This window comes from Hylaeus anthracinus, unplaced genomic scaffold, assembly GCF_026225885.1.
Source record: "Hylaeus anthracinus isolate JK02 unplaced genomic scaffold, UHH_iyHylAnth1.0_haploid 12002, whole genome shotgun sequence".
NCBI lineage: Eukaryota > Metazoa > Arthropoda > Insecta > Hymenoptera > Colletidae > Hylaeus > Hylaeus anthracinus.
This window is the reverse complement of record NW_026534349.1, coordinates 2,104,111-2,129,575: the sequence shown is the minus strand read 5'-3', so window position 1 is coordinate 2,129,575 and position 25,465 is coordinate 2,104,111. Positions and strand designations below refer to the sequence as shown.

At 47.2% G+C, this 25,465-nt stretch overlaps 1 protein-coding gene and 1 long non-coding RNA gene across 2 annotated transcripts in view; both read right to left on the bottom strand.

Annotated features, from left to right (window-relative positions):
- LOC128891559 (probable G-protein coupled receptor Mth-like 1) overlaps positions 1-25,465 on the bottom strand; it is a 136,459-nt gene that overhangs the window by 73,415 nt on the left and 37,579 nt on the right. Inside the window, exon 4 of the mRNA XM_054151133.1 lies at positions 10,372-10,450. Within this exon, the coding sequence (XP_054007108.1) occupies positions 10,372-10,450 (79 nt within the window). The remainder of the gene's footprint in view (positions 1-10,371; positions 10,451-25,465) is intronic.
- On the bottom strand, positions 8,184-9,295 carry LOC128891579 (uncharacterized). Its single transcript, XR_008460869.1, has 3 exons — positions 8,965-9,295; positions 8,645-8,910; positions 8,184-8,246 (listed from the first exon to the last, which is right to left on the bottom strand). It is a non-coding gene; the product is annotated as an uncharacterized LOC128891579 (long non-coding RNA).

Genomic DNA, 25,465 nt, shown 5'->3' with positions numbered 1-25,465 from the left:
GGAGGTTAAGTTTAGGAACATGTACTTATACAGTTGTTGATCCAAAATTTCAAGTGAGAACTTGGAGACAGAACGTGGAATTCACGAGTTTCCAACACTCTTTCTGTACATAGGTACAAGGTATTAACGCTGTTTTGGAGCAACGATCGTTGTCGAGGATGAAGCCAAGCGGAAACAGAGGAGGCTCGCAGTTAGTGCACGTACCACCCAAAGGGACCTCCGAGGCGGTCGAGGCCAATAAAAAAGGGCAACAACGTATCCTGCAAGAAATCTTGGCGACCAAAAACCGGGGGCGTTGCATTATGTAGTCTTCAAACGAGGACAAAGACGTATCGCGTACCTAGGCGGGCACGGAAAGACGGAGAGGCCTAGGGGTTGCACGAAACTTGGGCGCAACTCCTTGGCACCGCTCCCCGAGAAACTCGCGGTGTGCTCTCCAGGGAACCATGCACCAAATCCTAACGACCGTTCATGATTTACTCTGGCCGCGCTAACGGCGAAGACACGTACAATACAGCTCTGTCTGGGGATCCGCGGAATTTCTTTGGTCGCCTGGCGACGACGCCATCCGCGTCTCCCGGTCGTCGAACAACGCGTTCGTCCAGTGATTGGCAGAGTCTTCGTCGGTATTTTTGTTTGACGAGCAAAGTTTATATCTATGCGGACTGTATTTCTGTCAGATAGCGTCTCTGGTCATCGAACAACGTCTCTGTTCAGCGGCGTCCGCGGACGATGAACTCGGCTGCCCGAGGACTGCTTGTGGACGTGCATGACCAACTGTGCGAGCACCTGATCCACTTCTATCATTTTTGTTATAAGTGGATTGATGGAAACGTTGGTATAAATAGTCTATATATAGTTGAAAATATTCTCACTCAAACATGAATAAATCACCAAGTGGAATTTTCATTTTTTTTTGAAGATTATGTAAGCGAAAAAGTTCATCCTGTATATCTAATAAAATGAAACAACTGGCAAAGCCACCAACTATCAAAGAATACCTTCGCTCGTCAGACAACACGCTGGGTACGCGAGGATCAATGGCTACCAGCGTCAGGACCTTGAGACTTCCATGTAAGATGCAAATCATCTCCAGGGAGCGAAAATTGCATTGCTGCGTATTAATGGTCAGAGATTGAAATTCTATCCGTAGAGTGACACCAGGCGGGGAATGCTCGGCCCGAAGGAAGCCGGTTCCCTGACGTCCGGGCACTGTGCGTGATTCACTCGAGCAATTCCGATCACACGGAAGACAGGTAATAGTCGCGCGTGACAGTGGCACGCTACGATGAACAGCTCGCTGCACTCGTTCCGAAGCGAGTAGCAAACGCCACGAGACCGGTTCTCCCTTTAAACTGGAACCCCGCTCGATTGAAAACCGATTACCTCCATTAGGAATCGATTACGTGGATTTTATTATGAATTTTCCTATCGACGCTCGGCGAAGCTCTTCTTCTAGGACTGAAGGAGTCGAGATGATGAATAGCGCGAGTGCCAGGAGTGAGAATTTTCAATCTAAACCGTAAACATGGTTTTCCTGGATTCTGGAACCCGCATCGTTTTTCATTCGAGTGCTGTGAAATCTCGGCGTTTACCACCTTTACATTTAGAGAAAATTTCATCCTTTTCTATCGTAACTATCGTAACACTTCGAATCCTCAACGAATCCTCAACGACAACTTCGCCAAGTTTCCACAGGTTTCAAGAATGATTCAATCGAAAACTGCGGACAATAATTCCTCCTTCTTAAATTATCTATTCTTATCCTCACCTCTGAGGTGACTCGATATACTCGAACACGATCCCCTTAAAATAGTCCGTGCGTCATGCGCGATATACCGATCCTCGAAGAGCGAAGCACCAGCGCGAAAACGCGAACGGTTCGCTGCGCGATAACTCATGCGCTCGAGAATGTCAATTACAACGAATAATCATTATTACGCGACTGTAACGAGATAGAGCAATTTGCCTACTAATAATAGCCAATTTATTTACATCGGATTACAGGCGTCCCTAGTTGCTGTCCATCGAGGTGAGAGAACTCTGGACGCCGATTTCTGCCTTGGGACTAATTAATCTTTCGATGCGGAGTCTATTTTCAGTTCAATCTATCTTCTGGAGCTCGTGCCCCTCGCTATGACGCTCGAGTCCCTATCTTGATCAAAAATGTATCCTAGTGTCAATGGCTTCCAGTGGGTCGACTATATTTATTCCCTCAAATGCGGATAGCCTCGCGAAACGTGACGAGAGGTCGACGAAGAACACCCAGGAGCCAAGATTCAACGAAATCGTAACGAGTCGTAGCAGCCCGGGGGAGGGAAAACTGGTCCGCGTCTCTAAGTTTCTAAACGTCGCGGCTGATTCACCGACGGCTCCGCGAACATCCATAATACACAGTCACCGGGTGACAGTCGCATAATAGATTAGGGCTGGAAGGCGCAGCGGTAAACCGTCGGTGACGATTCGTCTATCTTTACATGGACAGGTCGTTGGACTAGCGACAGCTGACCGTAGCCTCCTCTGGTCCCGTAGAACCGGTAGTCACGTTGAGTTAACGCAATTTGCATGCATTATCTAACGCGTAACGAGCAGTCCCGGCGAACCAAGGAAAAGGAGAAGGCACGGATCGAGTCGTTAACCCCCGATGATCCGACGGAGGATCGAGCATCGCGGGGATCGATCGATCGATCCCAGACGTTTTCCGCTAATCAGCCACACTCTCGATTTTCTCGTTGACGTCCGACCGGTCCCACCTAACGAGTTGTAATTTTCCCTTAATGTAACGCGATTACGCCGGACGACTGTGTACTAAACGCGACAGGGGTATTTTGATCGACGTCCAATCAAGAACTCTGTCTTCTTTTATTTTATTTTAACTCGTCCCGAGGTGCATTACCTCGGGGGCTGAGCAAATTGATCGCTGATGCGGATTACCTTTGGACTTATTGTTATAGAATGCGTTTCTACTTTTGATAGGAACGATAAACAATTCCGTTCGTTGACCTCCTCGACACCGCCCCTCGTCTAGAACACTTTATTTACGAGCTTCGACGAACCGGCGGTCCACGCTTAAATGTAATTTGCTCGGGTTCGCGATACCGATTCGCCTTATCCCGCGACCGCTGCCAAGAAATTTTTTTCCACGCGAGAGGACGCTCGCGTTTTGTTCGCGTCGGAACAGAAATAGTGACGGGGGGCTTACCGGCTGATGGATCGTAAACACTTTCACCTCCATCCCCTCTCCGTTAATTCTCGGCTTATCCTCCGTTCACCTACTTTTAATTTTACCCGACACCGATCGCGAACGGGGGGGGGAAAAAAGTCGGAATCGAACGTGTCCCCGATCGAGAGCGTGGTAAACGCGAAAGTATCGCAAAGTTTGACTTTCGATTTATTTATCGATTACTCACGCCCAATGTTTTCTATTTTTAGATCTCGTACGCGACTCTTGGGTAATCATTTTATAGAGACATATATTTAGTACTCTCGAAATTTTAAACGGACCAGGTTTCAGGTATGTTCACTTAAAAAGTAAGTTCAAGCCAGATACACGTGACACGTGTACCCACCCGTGTATCGCATTGTACGTGTTTTAGGCGAGAGCTCTAATATATCCTTCACTGTTCCCCAAAGATGCTCGAAGACGTTTCGACGCACGTCGCGTAGGTCTGAGGCAATATTTGAATTCGGTCGGGCTGACAAGCGTCAACAGAATCTAGGACCGACGTCCCTTGTCCAGTGACGTGTATATACGCGAAACTTGACCGTGGAGAACTCGAATTCGGTTCATCCCCACGACTTTGCGCCGTTTCGTGGCGGTCGGAGTCGTAGGCAGACGCTCGACCACCGTGGTAAACCGACAGCGACGACCGCAAACGGGACGGTCAGCGAGATATCTGGTTGCCACGGCGTCCAGGAGTCTCGAGAATCCCTCGAAGAAGTTTCCACGGATCGGGACCGTGGCTGCCGGACTACTCGCCGGAGTTAAACTAATTTACCTGCGCCGGCCTGAGTTTCTCTTGAAAGGCCATCGAACCAGAAGTCTCTTCAAGATCTCTGTAATCCGTGGTATTCATCGACGTTACACGATAGAGGAGCGCAAAAGAAGACCGACTCATCCTACCTTCGTTCGAACGAGAATGCCACGGGGACGGGGGAAACTACTTAATTCAATTAATTAGCCCAACGTCAAAGGGATCTGCTACGAACGTTCGTCTGGACGAACGTGGACACCGAGCTGCGCGAATCGTTCGTTTCGAGGAGACCAAGGAGCCGCGACTTAAATGAAAGCTGTTGCTCTATTGTTGGATAGAGCCGAATCGTGAGTACAAAGGACACTGTTGATAACGGGAGTTGGTAGTTGAATTCGCGCAAGAGCTAAAACGCTAGATTTCGTTCAACTCTGAAAAGTAAAACCAACTCGGGAGGAGATGTTACAAAGAAATATTTTTATAAAGATGCGATCTATTATCCAAAACGCTAGATCACTCCCCTAATTCGATCGGGAATCGAGAAAACACCCATGTTACGAAATTCGACGCGAACGTTGTACCCGATTTCGGGGATGTGGGTCACGCTCCTCTTGGCATCGGGCTCGGGTGCCCGGCAAATTTTCGATGAATGAGAATCAATCTATTTATACCTCTGGGACCAGCTGTTCTATCGACGGTAGCGAGCGGCGAAAGATGCAACGAGGATTATCCGAGTAATTATGTGGTGGATGGACAAGTTGTTCGGGTTTGTTTTGGAGAATACAATTCACGGAAGATAAGTACTATTGAATAATACTGAGAGATTGGGGACTACGAATCCGATCCGAATTTGCGATTTTTCGACACTGGCTCGAGGGAAGAGATCGATTCGTATTGCAGCGGCGGTCAAGTGATCCAGCGACTGCGGAAAATGAGATAACGGAATTAATGAGCCACTGTGTTCGGGAACAGAAGGGACCTTAATCAAGCTTCGTTGGGATGCACGCCACGACAGACTGGCCGGTGTTTCTTGATCACGTTTCCAGCGTCTCTGAAACTCCCTTTTCTTTTCTCTTCTTTTCGCCTTTCTTGCCAACTCCGCGGGTATCGCGTGCTCGTTTAGGGCTGCGATGCTTCCGACATAAGGAAACTTTCTCGTTATGGAACGTTACTTGGCAGAGCAGTCGCCGATTGCCGATTCTAGGCGTGCTCGTTTAGCATCTGGACGAATTCACGCTGGACGCATGCTACGCGTTATTCCTTTGACTCGAGTCGCGTTTGATTAGGATCATTGTATCCATTTATTCGTCACTGTTTAGTCCAGGGAATAGTTACACAGGCAAGATCGTGTTAGTGCAATATACATTGTATTAAGGGTGTTTTGGGTCGCATTAATCCGACTTGAGCCAATGCTAAGATATGCGAGAGATTAAAGGTGGGTCACGCTTAGCCTAGGATTTAACAGATTTAGACTACTCCGCGTAACCCGCGCACCACAAATGTTTTCGTTGTTAGAAGCATTGATAGGAACAGCCATCAATAAGGTCCTAAGCTCTAAATATAATATTTTCATACATCGATCTTCAACTAAAATCGTTTGGTTGTCCTTACTACGAAGTTCCTTGAATATTTGCAAAATCGTGCAAAGCAGCCAGCTCGTTTTAGCGAGAATGTCGTCAAGCGCAAAGGGTTAATCTGCAGGCAGAGGATACCGATCTTGCGTCGCCAAAGAAGTCGAGTCCCCGATGCATCTATCGGGGACGAGATAAACGAAGTTAATGAGCCACTCTTCGAGAACAGAGGAGACCTTAACGACCGATGCACATTGCACACACGTACGCGCGTACGTCGAGCGACACAGCCGACGGCACAACGATTCTCAGACGACACATTCTGCCTTTGTTCTCCAGCGCGTCCCGTGGACTGACCATTGTTTCGCAGCACAGGATCGAGATTAGACTCCCTTCGCCACCGACAACGACCGATCGTGCCACTCGAGCTAAGGGCGAATTCGTGGCTGGCCATTTCCACCCGAATCGTTTCAATTAACTTTCCACGGGACGCTATCGAATACTAAACGTATCGGCGCTTGCCAGACTGTTACTTATAACGAAGACGACGGGAGGAAATGCTGGTGCTTTCTGAAACTGGGATTCGTCGGGGACGTTTTCACTGGCACTCTCGAGGGAATGCTAACAGGATAAGGGTTTCGATCAGTTCTTTCATCTCCTTTTGCAGTCTGAGGGAGATTTATTGTTATTCTATTTTCTAATTTGAAGGATTCAAGGAATAGTCTCTAATGAATCAGCTGCTTAATGTTGTATTAGTTAAATAAATTTAATATTGTAGATTCCAAAAGAAGAATGGTCGACCAGAGCCAAGAAAGACGCGAACTTCCGCTCGAGATGGTTGGTATCTCGTTTCTCTCGGCTCTAACCGATGTAGTATGCACGCGAGGACCCCGGGCCCATAAAATATTTCAACAAGCAATTTTACAAAGATCCTTCGCCGTGGACGAAATTTTTTCCGTGAAAATCCAGCCGTATCTTCCCTCTCCGTGTCCCGAGTATCCCGCGAACACGCATAAAAGGACACTCGAAAGTATCTCAAGCTACGGGGAAAAATCTTGCCGGCGAGGCTCACCGCGACGTAGCCAGCTTCTAGAATGCAAATTCGTTTAGAGAAGAAACGCTGAGTGCACGCCGAGCGTATAGGAGTCTAGCAGCCAGGAACTGCGACTGACGAGGTCACGGGATGCGATGGTGTGCGCGTCGAGCGTGTGCGCGATGGCTGCAGTGACCGTGGGAAGCTGCTGGATATGTTAGGTAATTGAAGAATTTCTCAGAAAATGGGCACGCGTGTGTCGAGGATGAGGCGAGCAAGTTCGAGGAGCTTACCTCGCGAAAGGAATAGCGAGCTGTGGCTCGAGAGGCCAGCGAGAAAGCAGCCTCGACGTGCAATTAAGCGTAACGGTGATGGAATCGGCTTCTCATCGACGCCTCGATACCGCGGCTACCGCTAATTGGCGCCGCGATTGCGCCCTCGATCAGCCGCGAGCACTTTAGGAGCTGCGAAATGGCGTGGATAGACATCTCTGTCCCGAGGCGATCAAATTTTAAGCGGAACTTCGAATCAGGAATTTTGGATGAAGAAGAAACGAGGAAATTCAGTCGGTATCCAGTGGGAAATCGAGCGCAACGATGGCGCAATTATTTTTCAAGCGTCTAGCGTCGTTGCTCAACCGCGCAGCGCTGCTACCGTTATTAAGACGCTCGTAACGTCGCTAATTAAATTTGATAAGTTATTGCTCGAGCGTTGAGCCAATTTGTTCTCCCCCCTTCCATCGAAAGGTCCGTACGGTTCGCGCGGACCGGAGCTCACTTTGAAAAGGGAACAAGCCGAATGGAGACGGGGGTTTCCACATGGTGACGACAGTGGACCGTGGAAAACGTTGGTGCACGGCCGCAAATGACACAGGACTAATTTTCCGGCTGGAAAATCGCGGAGGCGGGCAGCTACCGTGAACGCAACGTGTCGGTGACACCTCAACAAGTGGAAACAACGCGCGCGAGCGCACACGTGTAGCTGACGTTTCGACGTATGCGCGGGACGCGTGTTTCCGAGATAAAAGTGCACGAGCGATCGAACATTCATGCGAAATCTGTAGCTCTGGTACGGTTTTTCTTTAATTCGCCCCGCGAATGACTGACAGAATTGCGAAGAAATAACAAAAATATTTCTTAACTTGTCAAAAGGTTTTTTTAAATTTTGGGTGATGATGAAATTAAGTTCTTGGAGAAATCAAGGGGCTGTGTATTGGTCAAGATATCGACGAAATATTCCTAGTATGATTTTTCATTTTACCAGTAAAGAAGATCAACTCTTGAAATCCTCGCAACAGATTCTCGATCACTGGATGGCAAAACCACCGATGCTGGATCGAGATAACGTTGATCGACGCGCGGGTTGGTTTTCGCTCAATCTAAGGAGACGAAACGAGCAAAACCTACAGACTTCCTGTTGCTCGATCAGTTCTCGAAAGCGCGAATGTAACTCCCTTCGATATCGCGAGAGCACCGCAAGTCGTATCAATAATCGGCGAACGGTGCCGCGAGCGTGCATAATCATCCTTGTCGAGATGCAGACGCTGGATATGCTTAATTGAATGCGATTCGATTCAACTTGGCGCGAAAGAGGATAGATAGTTGGAAGTGTTCACGCTATAAAGCATCGAAGGAGAAGAAGCGATTCTTAACCAGTTGCTCTACAACGGATCTAAAGAATGAAAACGTGATTATATGAATAGAGAATAATATCTAATGTATGAATATAATAGCATTAAAAGAATAGAGAATATTAAACAGTGACTATCTATAAATAAAAAAAGTAAGTTGGCGATAATAAGAAAAATGTTGAGCAGTTTGACTTTGTACATGAAATGCACAAAAATCTCTTTGCAAACTCTATTACGATCCTTGGAGGTTTAAGAACTACGGGAAATTGAGATAACCGTGGCACAGGAATAGTGAGACGTCCAAGACGAAGAAACGAGGGGAAGAAGCGACGTGGAGTCCTGAGAGGAGGGAAAAAGGTGAGAAACGAGGCGGCCGAAGGTTCGGGACGAAAGAAATCGACGCAGACGATGAAGAAGAGAGGAAAGAAAGAGAGGAGACCCGTTACGGCGACCGTGTTGCATCGCATTAACCAGTCGACCGAGTGATCTTGATCCCATCTCTTACAGCGGCGCCCTGCTTCTTCCCCTTCGCGTCCAGCATCGTTTCAAACGTGATCCGGCCACTAACCATCCGTTTCGTCGATTCTGCTCATAGAAATCGAACGATCTCCTACGCATATTCCCGCGCGGAATAAAATACGTGCGAATAAACCGAGATATGAATTTCAGACGATTCAAAGGTCTATGCGCTGTGAAGAGTATCTCCTAAAATTTGAAACGAGGAATTTTTCTCAAAACAGATTTTTCCAGGCAAGTAACCTTTCTCCTATTCTAATCCAAGGAACACTTGCGAATTCAGCACTGTTCGATAATCGGTTGTGTCTGAATTGAAAAACTTCCCGTCCGCGATGGCTAGCCACAAATAAAAGACTGTCTGTCCTGTAACTACGCGTTATTACTCGGCAACGATGAGTTGCATTAATCGAACAAGCATTAATAGCTGTTATTCGACGCTGCAACGCAACCGCACGGTTCATCGGTCGATCATACTAATTTCGCGCAATCATTTCCCATGATTGCTCGTCCCGACGCGAGCGAGGAAAAGCTGACAGGACTGCGAACCGGGATGGGCGAAATTTTATTCGAATAATAGATGACGCGTAAAAGCGGCAGTATTGTGATTTATCGGCGACGTTTAATCGATCGAACACATGTACTGGTCACTTTTTGTGTGTTCAACAAGGAGCGGAATATATTTTGCGAACGGAATCCTAATTTTAATTCCACGAATGATCGATCGATACTTAGATCGAGGCATCTTCAGGTTTACGATTACTGCAGGTACATCGAACATTTTTCAGGTGCTCCTTTCTCGCCATCTTTCTGGACTCGCGCGTGATCTGCTCACGGACGCTATGAATTAATTGCTGGCGAGCGTAATCGCGCGGCAATTGCGTAATTGCGAAGCAACGAGTGGCCTTCCGATCGAAGACGACGCAGTAGCGCGAAACTCGGCCGGGTCGATAACCCGACAGCCGGTGTTAATCGACAGGGTACACAAACCCATGGTTACTCGCAACATCTCGCTTTGGGACGGGGCCTCGGTATTCCCGTTACGAGCACGAGGAAATTCCACGGAAATTTCGCGCCAATTACGCGACGCATTTTAAGAATTTCCACCGTGGCCGTTCGCGGAACGCTGATTAAACAGACGTTTAATTGCGACGAAACGCCGTTTCTTTTTTAACGCCCTAACGACGCGCGTTTCGAGTCCTCGACTTAGGTCCTCGATTATGTTCTCGTGCATATTTCGTACATCGCTATGCATTCGCCTATTAAACGAAGATTTCTTCAATTTTTCGTTTTGCAGAGGAGCAAAATTCGAGTAACGTTTAATTAAACAGGAGTTTAACTAAGTTATTTATCAAAGGGGACAAATACGAGAAATCGAACGATTCCTTCAATTATTATTATTTCCTGTCAAATCTAAATGAAATTTTGTTTAGGTCCCTTTTATGTACCCTTGAGATTCTCTGCGGTGAGAAAATTTCAAAAAAAGGATACAGTCACGGAGAAATAAATCTTTCTTCGGGACAATCGATCGTAAATTCTCTCCGCTTCGATTCGAGACCACCGACGCGAAAGAGTACACGTGGCTAAATCCTTTGCCACGAATCATGGCCACCCTACCCCTAGACGATCGGACAAAAGGACACGAAGCCTCACCTGAACGTCCACCAGATGTTGAAGCACATCGTGTTCAGCCAGAAGAACGCCGCCAGGAAGAAGAAATGAGCCATGATTGCTGGAACAGAAGAAAAGTAGACTTCGTTAGTAAATTCGCTAATAGCTGAGGTGATCGGTATTTCTTTTCTTTTTTTTTGAGAGAGGATTAATAATAACTCATTCATTATCGATATAAATTACTCAACAAAATTCAAGTTACACTTTTATAAACGTACTAATAAGCACGGTAAGATTTATTTCGATCCATCCTGTAGTTTTCATTACAAAAAATCTCAGAGAATCCCACACGAGCCTACTGTCGAATGAATGATTAACACAGATTGAAATCTCGGATCGTTGGGGCCGGTGATCACTGGTCGATTTTATTTTTCAACGATTCTGCGGTCGCAGGGGACCACTGAAAAGCCTTCGAAACAAAAGTATAGACCGATACCCAGGTACGCGATGAATTCTCAAAGATTCATGAACGGGAAGGGTGTTCAGGGTTGCGGCTAGGGTCAGACTCAGGGGAGCGACAGCTTTTGTGAAGATCCGTTTGAAAAGATGGAGATGGTTGTGCTCGAAGGGTATCCCATTGGGTTTCGATCAATTTTTCACGGTGTCGTCTACACCCGTTCTTAGAATTCACTTGGTTCGCTGCAACTCGAGAGATTCAACCGCGACTGGCCATTAATTTCTGAAAACGCAATCGGCCGCGACGCGTGCACGCGTCGAGGAAGTCAGGGGTGGCACAAAGCACGCGTCCATCGCACAAAGAACCCCGACGAATTTCCATTTCTTCGCGAGGACCTCCGCTGAAAGAGAAACTCGAGTGGCGAGTCGCGTTGGAGACGGTTCGTCGGTGTGCAAACAAGGGAACGTCGAGACTTGCGCTTGACACTGCGTTTCACGCTTGCGATATTTACTTGATTCAATGTGTAGAGTTTCTGGTCACAAAATCTCGTGGACTTCTTTAAGAATAGTTCTGCCTTGAGCACCTTTTTTTATCGAGAGTAAGAATAGAATTGGTCCCTTGGGCCTTGAATGCGATACTAGATAGATATTTTTTTTTTTTTTAATTCGAAACAATATCGACCACATTTACTCTCTGAATGAGGAGTAAAATTGCTGGTATCTCCACCTAAAAAGCACTTAGATGACATGACTCGCGCAGTTTCGAGTGCAGGGACATCTGTCTCTCAGCGTTCCGTCATAAGTAACACCGCGATTGAATTTTTCATCGCGACAAATCCCGGCTGGTTGGAGAACGACAGCCACCAGCCAACCCAGTCATGAATTTCTGAAAACGCAATCGACATGTTTACACAACGCCGGCGTTGACAAAAACACGTTGTGATCGGGGGTTTGTCGAGTTTGCTCGAGCCCCAATCGCGAGTGTATTAACCGTCTCACGGTGTTTGGATAATGTGTACCAGGGAATTTCAGCGTTCTCGTTATTACCGGTACATTATCGTCCACGCGGTACTCGGTTACGTATAATCATACACAATGTGCGCAAACAGTTTTCGTCTATTGCTGGTAGCTATCGACGAAGGTCCCGGATTGTGCCTTTCGTCGATTTCGTCTGGGGTAAACCGTACTCCATACGTGCGAATACTTGTTTACTTGTACGGTCATGCATTAATGCAAAGGAACAAAGATGATAAAATCCAGAACTGTGCTGGACGAAAACATTCAAGAGCTACAGCTCCCGAGGGCCTCGATGAGTGTACATTTTGAGAGGAACGGAGAAGCATCGTCGAGCTTCAAGGTGGTTTCACGCACACTTCAACGCGCCCAGACTTTTCCCACATTGTAACGTTTAATGGAACGATCTTGTCGTAAACGAGCGTTAATTGCACGCGGCACGCCTCTAGTCAACCGCCGACCATGCTTCTATATGGGAAAAATCCGCGATTGTAAACAGTTCCCTTGCCGCGGCGCGCTCGTAACTGGCGGTGCATAACGAAGTGAATGCAAATCGCAGCGAACGAGGCTCGGTTACAAAAGTTTCTCATGCGTCACCCGCGTTCCTTCGACGCGCGCGTTTCTGCGCTCGTCCGCGTGACGCGGCACCTATCATGCCCGAGAACTATGCGATATCTAGTCGGGATCGAGCGCGATGTGAGGCACCGTTAGGCGAATGAGCTTCGAACGGGATTTTTCCTTTCCCGTTTGCAAAACCTATCTCCTACTCGTTCGACCATCGTCGTTGACAGTTTCTCATTATGTTTTTCTTTTTCTCTTATTTTTTTTTTTTTTTGTATTAATTCTATTTTTAATTTTCTCTTTACACACCGGCGAAGGAAACATTACGCGTTGCCATTGGATTTATTCTTTGACTTCAATCATCTTCGACTTTTCCTTTTCGCGCAATCGAAGTGTTCCCAGTAGCTAAGACCAATCTAACGTGACTCTGAAAAGTGGTCGACCCTGTTCCAGACGGTTTCCCTCGAACGTCGCCGCCAACACCTGCAAATTAGTCGTGTCCTTAGGCGCTCGAGGTTGATTAACAAACCAGCGAGTGACGCTTGTCGACGGATTACCGCGGGTTACGAAGGAACACGCGGCCGCGCGTTTCGAAAGACGCGGATTTTCCATTGGCTGGGGGTTGCACGAAGCTGGATTAACGGCTGCTAGACGGGGAAGTCCCTCCGATAATTCTTTGTCGCGCGAGGCTTTCGCGCCAGAGCGGCTCCGCCGACGGCATTTATCGCGCATCCCGCCCGTCCGCCCGGAAATAATTAAATTTCCAAAACTAATTACGCGTCGTTGCAATTATAACTCCGACGACATTCATCCGTGAACGCCGCCCCTTCGGTCCCGTGGCTAAACCGTAGGGGTGGCAGAAATCGTTTCCACCCTTCTTTCTGGCCCTCCGCGAAAATCCGTGCGGTGCGTGTCGTTTGGACAGCAACGCCACGAGAACTGTTTAGCTTCGTCGCTGTTTGCTCCGAGCCCTCTGTTTTCCATTTTCCAACCCCTGGAGCAAGAAGGCTTTTCTTTTTGCGAGGTGGTCCCTTTGCACTGGCTTGTCTTTATTAATATTTTCATAAAATATAATTTATTATATAAGTAACTGTGCATCCAAAACTCTTTGAATCACCATCGAACCAAACTTTTCTTCTCGATGTCCATAGTGGTACAACAAGAGCAACCCCTGAAGGAGAAACGAAAGGGAGGGCGGAATGTGACACCGAAAGTAGAGCTCGAGAATCGAGAGTTTTGCGATGTCGCGACTCCTTTGATATGGTAATAGTGTTCCTCATCGGGGCACCAGGGCTTTTGTTTTCTTCGATTAAAACTTCCGTCGTCGACAAATGGATTATGGCGTCGAAGCAATTTGATTGAATCCCCATTTCGGGTTTATTTGCTCCCTTCAGGTTTACCCGCGCGTCAGGATCTAATTAACATCGCGACACGGTTTCGCTCGTGGACTCTAAGAAGCGAATGAAACTCCTGACGCATTCGAAACGTGGAAACTTTCTATTCTTTCAACCTGCAACTACGTGGACTATAAACTAGTCGAGTTCTCCGGTTTAATCCCAATATCCTAAACATTGCGTACAGGAGAAATCCAGCTTCGTTTTCTTGCGATTAAATACTAAAAAAAAGACTCCATTTTGGAGGAAATTGGCTACCCGGTCTCCTTAAACGATCGAGGCGGAGAACAGCGTTTCAACGCAATTCAGAATTGTGCTTTTTATGAGCAGTTTAGTGTTTTCGATGCTCTCGGGAGCGAAGTTTGTCGAGCTGTCGCGGATCGGAGGCCCCTGGTGCATCGTTCTTTTGCAGCTTAATATTTCAACTGACCGATCGCTCGTCCCCAGAGGCTGTCGCTAACTTTCATAATTCATCGCAGCGTTACAACCCTTTCGGGCTTACGAAAGCGACGCAACGATGACGCGGGAGCACTCGCGTTGAATCAAACTCTAATCCCGTCTAAATCATGACCGTGCAATAAATCCCGTATGATTTAATTACGACTCGTCGCGGTGCAGTTTCGAAGTGTTTAACTAAATCACGGATGATAATGCCGCCGCTTTAATCCCCGAAATTCCTGCCAGCCTTCTGCTCGTGTTCTAATCAGTTTCTTCCGCTGGAGGCATACTATACTGCGATAAGCTTCGTTTGTTTAAAATTTCTTTCTCTGTAAAAATAAAATTTGTGATATTCTGGCTTCAGAGGATTTCTAGACGAACACATCAAACAGAAAACCTCTTCCAACCGAGTCGCCTATTTTAATTAATACCATCCGCACGAATGCTCAACATCGAGGGTGCAGACGTCAATTACAGAGTTAACGGATCTCGTGTTTGCGTTATTCAATTCGTTCCATTCAGAAGTTAAACGAAGACATCACCGCGACGCGCGTTCCTAGACGAGCCTCGATTCCTTGGCACAGTTACACGTTTCAAAAGTGAAGCGACCAAAGAAACCAGAGCAACGGATACAGACTCGTTACAGTCGGGAAGTTGTCAAAGGCTTGTTAATATTCCTAACCTGCTCTCAAAGTAAATTTCATCTTCGTGTTCCGCATGCAAATACCCCGTCGGACCAAAACAACGTCTACTGATTCATTCCGCGGACTCGTTGTGTTCTCGAGATGAAAATGTTTCTTCCAACGAGGTCTCTGCCTACTTCCATCTCTTTAATTTAGTTCGCTGCAATTTGCTTTTACATACCAACAATGGTTTAATCAACAGGTTCTCTTCCACTTCCACAGGATCTCTGTCAAGTATTTGCACTCTAAACCAAGGGGTTATATATACATGTTACGCGTGCTTCTATACCCTATTTTTTAAATCAGCAGCTTGTTTTATAATTCCCCAATTGATTTTCCTCTTTAATATGGGGAATGACTAAAAAAATAAATAAATATTAAAGGATACCCAGGCTGAGGTCGTATTTACTCGCGGACCAGAGGGTTGCACCGACCCTCTAGGGGCAATTAGATGAACGCGCGAACGAAGAAAAGGATAAACGGCGGGTCAAGGCAACGCAATCCAATTCCGACCCCATGCAAATCGAGGCCCTTAACTAGCTGACGTTTCAACCCTTGACACTCGCCCTCGTGGCAGCGGCAGGGTCGCGAACAGTAACACACCGATGCCTCTTCCTTCGAGGCTGGCTCTGCCGTGACTTAAATTAACCCTCGACCGTTTTCCACTCCTCTTTCCGCGCCGACACCCGTTACACGTTCCCTGTTTTCCTGGGGTCGATTTCAACGACCGGGGCGAAATTAGTTGCCGCGGTAATGAAAAACATCGCCGTGCCGCGAGTAACGGACACCCGTTCGCGACGATTCACCCAAACTTTATTACTCTTGTGTCATCATCTCGATAATCGGGGTAAACTGGATTAAGGGTTATGGCAGAGCTTGGAAATTGTCTACTAGAATTCCAACTTCCTTTCTACGTCAAACAAATGATCACAAAGTTCATTGTCTAAACGCATCAAACGATACGTGCATTATAGCCTAGAATTTTAATCGGGATGTAGTTGTTGCGATCTACCTGTTGCCTCAATGCAAACAAAATTCTCCCCTTTCTCCAAACCCCTCCCGCATGGACCGACGCTCACTCCAACCAAACCATATACTCGAAGAACTACTGTGCTCGTAATAAATAGAAAAAACAACGAATTCTTCAACGTTTGCGATAGAATGCATAGTCCTGCGGTCCTCCCTCGCGGAAAAGTGAATTTCGCGCGGCGGCGTGGTAAAAATACACGCGCGATCTTCGCGAGAATTACAAGCGTAAGCAAACGGATAAATTCGCCGGGATTAATAAAAGTCGCGCGCTTTTCCCCAGGAGTTACGATCGGCGTTTTTACGAGTCATCGTGCCGCGTCCACGATTTTATAGCGACGAGCTTCCAGCGTTATTTCGGTAGCGTCACACCGTTCCGCCGATGCGTACTTTACATCCATAATTCCGAGCGGAATTAATTGGTGGCGCGTCGCGCGCCCTCTCGTCGAAAATCATTTCGCGACGGGAGGAGATGATACGCCCCCGACCGTGTAAACGATTAACGTGAATAAATAAACGCGACGCTACAGAGGGAGGCGAGCCGGCAAAGCAAAAATTTATGGAACGGAAACATGGAAATTAATGAATTTAGGAAGCGCGCGAATTCAAACGTTCGTACGTCCGAAACTCTGCAAACATAAACACGAGAAGACGGGGCAGGAGGAAATCCCGTATGCGGGGGAAATGGGAAGGGTTGGAACCGCTCGCTATACGTGAAAACTCGACGCAAAGTACATATATTGCGATATTAATCATTATCTCGATGTGCAAGTTGCTTGGAAGTATCTATCATCGTTGATAATTATAATCGATTCACGCATACCCCATTCGAATGGTAGGAATGGGTTTTTACCCTCCTCTCTCGCCCAGAATGTCGACAAATAACGCGGGCCGACGCGTGTCTGTAAACCAATTTAATCAAGACCGCTATAAAACTGATGCAACGAATATTAGATTCCGAAATGAGTTGCTAATACAAATCCCGTGTGAAATACGAATGCGACTGCGCGAAATCCTGCGAAGTGAGATAAAATAAACAAATACAAAATTTAGTTGCAATTATGATCGTGATGTGTCTAGGATTCCCCCCCTTTTTTTTTATTTTACCTCCCCTATTTATATATCGTGCTTTTCTAGAACTTCGTTGACTATTGTATTAAAAACAATTTTAGAAAGCTTGTAAAATTCAGTTTAACGTACTGTGCAGATGAGATCTTCGAGCTTCCACTAGCAAAAAGACGACATCGAGCGATCGTTATTTCGACGAAGGTGTTCGAAGGGCGGTGGATAATGTTGCCCGCTGAAAGAATGCATTACGAAGCGTATACGAACCGCGTTGGCTGCCTTCTATGAGACTCCAAAGAAAACAAACCGCCGCTTAACATCGTTCCCGCATTTGCTCGGTCTGGATTTGCCCTAATTTACGCGCGACTGATATTTATTTTCCCTTTCGCACGAAATCGACAACTGGAGGAACAACGGTTAAAAGGGGAGAATTTATCGGGGACCATAGGTAGAGGGAACATGGGTGTCTGGAACTTGCAAGATGTTCACTTTTTATTCTAAACCTAATTCTTGATTGTGGAAGAAATACTGTTCTAATGGTTACGAAGAAATGAAACCCTTTTACATTGCACAGCTTTTTGCCAAAGTATGAAATGATCGATAGAGTTGAGAGCCTCTGAATGGCCCATATTCGGGACATTTTCGAGCGGGGCACGATGGAGACAGAGATCGCAGTTCTAATGAAACCCACGGTGAATCAGCGTACCGGGTGTATAAATATACACGGACTGTCCCTTCGCTTCGTTTACGCGGAACACGCGCGCCGGCTCGAGACCGCCCAATGCGAATACGTGACACGATCGTTGCTGGACGGACCATCCACCCAACGCAATTTATCTATCTGTTTTTACGTCGACGGTGAACAATGCCAAGAGGCTACTCCTGTAACCGATACATTGTTCCGCGATATGAGTGCGTCATTGTAAGTCGTGTTTAGCAGGGACTTCCTCGTTCTCCAAAGAAACAGTCGCGGAGGTAAATCAGAAGTTTGATGGTAGATTGTAAATTGAGATCGGTACCAAAGATCGATCCTGACACTGTTTGCAACAATTCCAAAAATCAGTTGAGCCCTCGTCGACCAAAGTGCGGAAGAAAGCCATTATTAGCGCGCAGCAGGTGAGTAACCACGAATCGTACAACAGAGACTTCCTTGTTGCCGCGAACAACGACATGTGTGCGGCAGCAACAGCGTTTCGTAACGTGTCGGGACCTGGCACGCATATCGCGCGAAAGAAAGTTACAAAAATAACCTCGCTCTCGGCCAAAATCGTCGACTCGCGCAATAATAAGCGAGCGTCATCCGGAATCAGCGAAATTTAGCGGAACAGCTGAGGAGTACAACAACCGGCCAGAAATTCCCTATTTAAGCCCCGGTAAAACAGACAATGCGGATCCCGACTAATAAATTTCGACTTTCCTATTGTTCCCGGTCTCGGTACAGCCAACGACCAGTATGCAAACGAGTTTCCCAGCAGAGCTAGATCCTCCTTGAACCCCCCACCGGCTCCGCGGCGCACGGAGTCTCGATTGCTTCCGATTAGCCCCGAAAATCGTGGCAACTTTTCCCCGAAGAGCTCCAACGCGGCCACTCGTGGCTCATGGGGCCCTCTAATCGACGCAGTCCTCGAGGAGCAATCAGCGGCCCCGTTCGGCTGAAATTCTGTTATATTTAGACGTAACGAGTGCAGGCCAATCGCCGTGAGAGAGCAGAACACCGAGAAAACAGGGGGAACCGAGGGAAGCCGAGCAACAAATCGAGCGAACGACGGAGGGCTAGGACCGCGTGGTGCACTCGAGATCCTCCACTTATGGTTGCTCCAAGAAGAGGATCCGTGCGACGCCAACGCCCAAGCAACAACCCACGGTTGTGTCTGTCTCGAGTGTTGCTGAAATTGCTGTCGGCTGACGTCGGAGTTCCTCCTGGAGGAGTTCGTCAGTCACCTTCCGGAGGTTGATGCATCCCTTTGCAGGGAACACCTACTCGACGATTAAAAAAAATTCAAATCAGTTTTTTCTACATAAATTCCAACACCCTCAGGAAGTCATCTAATATTTTTCAAATTAATTTAAGGAGCATTGTTCTTTAAAGAAATCTTTAAAGAAATAACAGTCCAATTCTTCTCATTTCCACTCTGTCACCCCTTTATCACCAGGAGTAGAGGTCCACGTGACGAATTAACGCGAAGAATGAGCGGCTTCTTCTACCGATGGCCGCCACGTCGCCCTTCTAATTAATTTCCCGCTTTCTAGGGAACTTCGACGCTTCCTCGTTTTTCCTTCCGAGGCTACAATGCCTTGGCTCCTCTTTGCGTTCGGATAATTAACGAACGGAGCCAAGCCGACCGAATCGTCGTTCGTTGTTGCCAAAGAGAAACAACGTCGCCTCTCACGGAACGTCAATTAGCTGGTTCCTTTGCTCGCTTTTCCATTTTTCGTTGTCCCTTTTCCTTTTTCTAAGGGACTCCACGCGAAGGGCCAGCGCCTCCATGACTGCTCCGACGTCGCGCCTTGAATAATGGACGAAGCCTCGGTACCAAAAATACGGGGACCGAGTAACCACGGGTGTTCTCGCTGTTTTCGCACCAGGAAACACTGCTTCCGGTTTGACCTTACCCGAAGCGATCTCTACCTGTGCTCCACCACCGTTTTACTTTGGAAATCCCTCTTCAATTCACTATTGCGATCCCTCATCTTACTCGTCGCTTCCACAAGATCCGTTTTACTAATAATTCAGTCACCCACTATTTATCCATCTCTCTATTCATCTCAAAACCGAAGTTCGAACAAAGGAGTTGGGATCGTGGCAGACCGCACGGGTGTTTCGATATCCATGTGGATAATGGCGCCATAAATTGCCGAAAATTCGCCGTGGATCTCTGGCGAGGAGCGTCTTATTCCAGAAACGCGTACAGGGTACGACGACGCTCCAGACGGAAAACGGCTTGCGTCGTAAATTAAAACGGACAATCGGCTGTCGTAAAACGAATAGTAAGCGAGCGGTTGGAAAAGCTGGAAAAAAAGCGCAGAGACAAAAGGTCCAGCGGATGAAAAATATGTATCGCGAAGCACGCACGATTGCACAATGGCTTAGGGGAGGCGAGAGGTTGGGCTTCGTAGATTGTCGTTCTGGCAGCCCGCCAGGAAGCGGGCCAAAGTTCGAATTTTCCTGCGGTATAATAAACGCGCGACTGTCTTAGGAATTCCCCAGACTTCGCGGAGGGAAAAAGAGATACGAGTGGATTCGGACTGCTGGTCTACTCCGCGTAGTTTGCGAAGCTGCGCCCGATATCCACGTGCTCCTGTATGCGCGCGTCGAACGCAGCTCGATCACAGCGCGAGTCGAGGGTCCTCGCGGCTTAAGCCGCTTTTCAACGTTGTCGAGCGCGCAACGGGGCTATTAAACGGACGGTTCGCGTCCGACTCGTTGAAAATCGCGAAACGAAAGGAAAAGGGACAGTCGTTCTGTCGCAGGCTTAACTCCCCAACGAGGGACTTGAAAAAGGCCCGAATAACTCGCGTAAAATTGTAAAAAGTCTGTATCAAGGACTTGTTCGATTTAAAAATTTGTATAGCCACGGTACTAGCTACTTTTCAGTTATACACGATAAAGTCCGTCGAAAATATTCCTTCCTGTGAGCAAAAGGCGAATGAGGAGCACTGCCCCTATATGTCCTCCGTTCAATCACCCTGCGAATCTTGGTGGAAGAGTTTCGCAGACGCCAGTTCAGGTCTAGGTCAGGAAGTGTAGGGCGCATGTCAGCGAAGTCCTAAGCAAACAGAGCGTCACTTTTCCAGAGGCTCGTTGGCAGCCGAGTTGGCGTGGCGATCCCTAATAACCGCGACGCCTCACCGAGGGGGTTGAATGTCGACGGGCCACGACGACGGTCCGACGTCGTTCCGGAACGACGCTTCGGTCCCCGAGCGTGCGTTGTATACATATATCGGCGCGAATTCGAGTCGCGTTTGGCCGGTGAACACGCTTCGAATGCAAACCGAATCCAGGCTCTGACCCTGCCAGGTGGAAGAGTGACGAGGGACGATGGCGGGAGGGTGGGTCGTCCAGGGGAGATGGACCACTCTCGATGGAGCTTTTCGTCCAAGCCCGTGTATATTCGTCCGCAGAAACGTCCCGCCGACCTCTCCCCGGGGACTCGCGCGATTACGCAATTTCCGCTTTGGTTTGATTCAATTTCGGAAATCGTTCGATTTCCTACCAGATGTTCCCTCGAATCTGGACGTTTGCAGCTTCACCGAGCGAAACGGACATTTTTTTTTTCGAAGATAATTACGGAAACCACGGGGAGAGCAGATTTCCGACAAGGTGACGGAAACTCACGCTTTGATGATGCTCGAAGGATGAACTCTGGAGAACGATTCGCGTTTGAATGTTTGCGGAAATAAATATCGGAGCATGGTATACGAGGTTGAAAATTAACTTAGAAGGTTGACAATCGCTTATCGTATGCGAGCAGTCGACAATAACGTCCACGGAGCGCTGAACGTTGTTAAAGTGGGACCAGCAGTTCCTCTGGAATACCGATTAGAATGTTGGAACGCGAATGAAGTGTTACAGATTGTCCGCCGCTTCCAAGAGAGAATCTATCACCGGCAGAAGCTAGTTTCCAATAGAAACTATACTTTCTACGGGCCGTTTCCGTTTACCGAGTGAAGTAGGTAAATCCTCATGATGAAATAACATCGCGTACTTTCAACCGTCCTATAATACTTTCCCAGACATTCCTGGTGATATGGTATGACAGAAAATACCTGTCAGTGTAGCTTTATATCTATTTAACCTACTTTTCATATGTGTTTGTCCTTGTGTTTCTCTTGTTTAATTATTTTCATAAAATTGTTCGCATTTGGTTTGATCGTGGCTCCGATATGCGAGCCGTTTAAATTTTTGTCAACGTTTCGAGCCAACTGTAATTGCTCTATTCAGGAAAAAATGTACAGTAATTCTGTTAAATTAATAATACAACTGTTTGCATTGCTCTGAACATTGCTCGAAGACCAAAAAAGCTCGAATCCACTCGTAACCGATATAAATCGTCCGTGAATGAGATATGGTACCGTTGAGCACGAAAGGGGTTAAAAACAAAGAACAATCAACGCCAACGCGGGCTTGAATAAAATAAAATTAATCGATTCACGTATCGTGTTTTCCGGCTCGCTGGAAAAGGATGTTTCTCTGGTCAACGAGCGTTTTCCAAGTATCCAATCAATTATTTACAAGTTCGTAATTAATTATTTCATCGGGGTGAACGGAGGATCAGCTCGTACAAATTGCTGCGCATTCGGGATCGGAAGTTGGAGCCAGCTAATGACAGGAATCATCGATGCTCGACCGGGTATCGATTATCTGTCGCACGAACGTGCCGTGCGGGTAGCTGCATGTGCATCGCACTGTGCATTTACGCGTGCCAAAGGATGCGACCGACATGCGGACGCGCCTTGACACACGCGACGCCCCAAACTCCGTTACAACGCGGTGCGAGCCAATTGTTCGCCATCCGACAGCTTGCTTGCCGAGTGTTTTCACCGATGCGGGAGCGTTTCAGACATCTCCCAAATTTTTGAATCAACAGTCCAACCAAGGAACGAAGAAAAAATTTCCCTCTGAAATTCATCGTTTCAACGCTAATAAAATTGAAAAAAAAAAAAAAAATGTGTAAATCGAGTGGCAAAAGTCGAGATTGGCAATTTCCGTAAAAATTTGTTTCAAACGATTAATAATCCGCGGTGTATCGTAAAAAAAAAAAAAAAAAAAAATGAACAGATTCGATAAAAGATGGGAATCGATACAGAGTATCACCGAGAATCGTTTCAACGGGCGTGGTACGATTAATTAAAAAACCGTGCCTCGTGCCGGCGGCATCGAATTTTGTTAACATCGATACAGCTGAAAAATTGTACGCGTCAGGGAGTTCGAGCGACGCGTTGACCTTAGCATACGTCCAGCCAACAGGGAACAACGGCGTGTTGGCTGTTCCTGATGGACGCGAGAGCGGCCGAAACCACGGCTAATTGGCCGCTATAATTAACAAGACTGACGTTGAATAGCGCGCGAATAAGCATCGATCGCGTCGCCCGTGATCCCTAGTCGTTTGGTATATTTCGCCAAACAGGCGTGACGAAGCTCGGTGACAACAAGCTCGACACGAGCCGCGAACGTTCGAATTTCGTCGACGGTAGTCATTCGTCAAAACCCGCGGGAGCTTCGACTGGCTCGTTTATTGAACAAATACCAGCGTCCGCAAACTGAAATATTTATCAACGTTCGGATCGCTGGTGATCGACCGGGGAAAGGTTTGGACCGGAGTGCTTTCGACGTTTTCCTGAATTAAATATTCCTTGCGTGTTCTCTTCAGAGTGCAATTACCATGAAAATAAAATATAGTATATCTCAAAGAACATACGTTGTACAATATCAAAGAAGACGATTCTAACCCAGCCCTAACCGATTCGCTCACCTCGTTAAGTAGGACTCGAATCGGCAACTGAAACGCTTCCAACGCAAAAAGAATCAATTCCAATTAGAAAAACTGATCGAGCAACGAGCGCAGCGCGGAACCGCGGATGAATAGCGTGAATCATGGCCAACCCGCGATTTTTTCCTTTCGCAGAATCAGCCGAAAAAGCGGCCCCCTGGCAGTGACGCAACGAAAACTCGGGGATATTTTTACTTCTGGCCCGATCGATTTCGCATCCCGTTTTTTTGCGGACTCGTGTTCGGTATGCGGCAAAGCGGCGTTTGGTTTTGCGCGGTTTACAGCCGCGCGCAGGCCTGCTCGCATGGCAAACGTCGGGGAGTATATAGGCTTTAGCGTACATATACGGAATCTCGACGTGCTTTTTGTCCGGGACGCACAGGGTGTTCGATGAACCACGCGTTTCCTTCCTGTAATCGATGCTACGCTCAAAAACCAGCCGATCCTTCCTACGACGCTTCGGAAAATAAACAATCTCCGTTGCGCAATTTGCGACCCGAGTTCAACGTTCGCAACTGTGCACAGTGGAGGCGAATGGCGTTTCCATAAAAAAAAAAACGAACAAATCGTGCTATTCCCGAAAAATTGAAAATATGTTTCCTATGCAAAACTGATCGAAGAACAATACATACAGGTTGATGACAAGATATTTCATTCCTCTGTCTTGGGATAACGGACAAAAAATGGAAATTACCTTTTCCTGCAGAAACAGCAATTTTTAAGGAAGAGTCACGCTCGATATGGAAGTTGATGGAAGTATCGAGGCTTACTATTAAGTTGCAAGCAAAAAATGTCGCCAACTATAAAGATCAGAGGAGCCTCGAGGCGACGTCACTCAAGCATTTCATCAAAGGGGGCAAAAAACTGATGTACGCGACGAAAAAATCTTTTTGATGCAACAAAGGGTTCACTGAACGTCCCCGGTGCCCCTAAAAATAGTCTCGTTCGATGCCAAAGAGTCCACGGACACGGACCTGGCGAGTTTTTCCCAGACACCTTGTATGCACGATCGAAGCACGCGCACAACCGTTTCTTCGGTATTGTTCGGCTTTGGCAACGGCTGAAAAGCCGCTTCCGACGCGCTTACAATGCGCACGACGTACATACACTGGAAACGGCCACGCATGCGGCTCGTTCGCGTGTTTACACAACCTATGGGGAAAGTCCAAAACGCGTTTCCACGTTGCTCGCCCCCTGAAACTCGTCGTCGGGGCGCGTTATCGCGACTGAATTGTCGGCCACGTTCGCTCGTTACCGAATTACGCAACGATATCTCGCGGACGCGTTCCCAGAAACGCGATATCCACGCTACGCGCACTTTCCGCTGGATCGATGCGATCAAGAGGCGATCCTAATTGGAAACGTGGATTAATTCGCCGCGAAATTGCGTCGTAATTTCAATCGTCGCCGCTGGATACCAAAAAGGCGGAGAAAAGGAAACTGTAATTTTCTTGATAGTGTACTACGGCAGTATACTTCGGTAATCCGGAGTAGTTGGGGAAAGAGACGATGTAGATTAGTGCAGTAGGAGAGGATCGGAACCTACAGTTTTAAAGTAACGAAATAAATCGAAATCCAAGATTATAGTTTTATTCGTCTTCTTGAATTCGTGATAATTAAAAACGATGAAATTCTCAAGATAAAAAACCAAACACTTTTTTACGTTTAATTTTCCGAATTCTAATTTTATTTCTCTCGATCGACGAAAACTAATTTACCAGAGAGGAATTAATTTTGCAACGGGAATAGAGGCATTTTCCTGAGCATGGTCCGCGTTAAAGCGGCTCTCTCGGAGCCGGTAGACTCTACCGAATGGAGGGAAAGAGTAAATTTCTCCAAGAAAACAAGCGGTCGTAATACCGAGAAAAGAGACGCCGTGGAGAGAGACTCTCCAGAAGCTCTCCTCGGCATCTAAGACCGCGGATCGCAAAGCACTTCGGGGCTTTACTGCGAAAACCAATCCCGCCCCGTTCGTTTTAACGGCTCGAGTTTTAAAACTCTTTTAAGG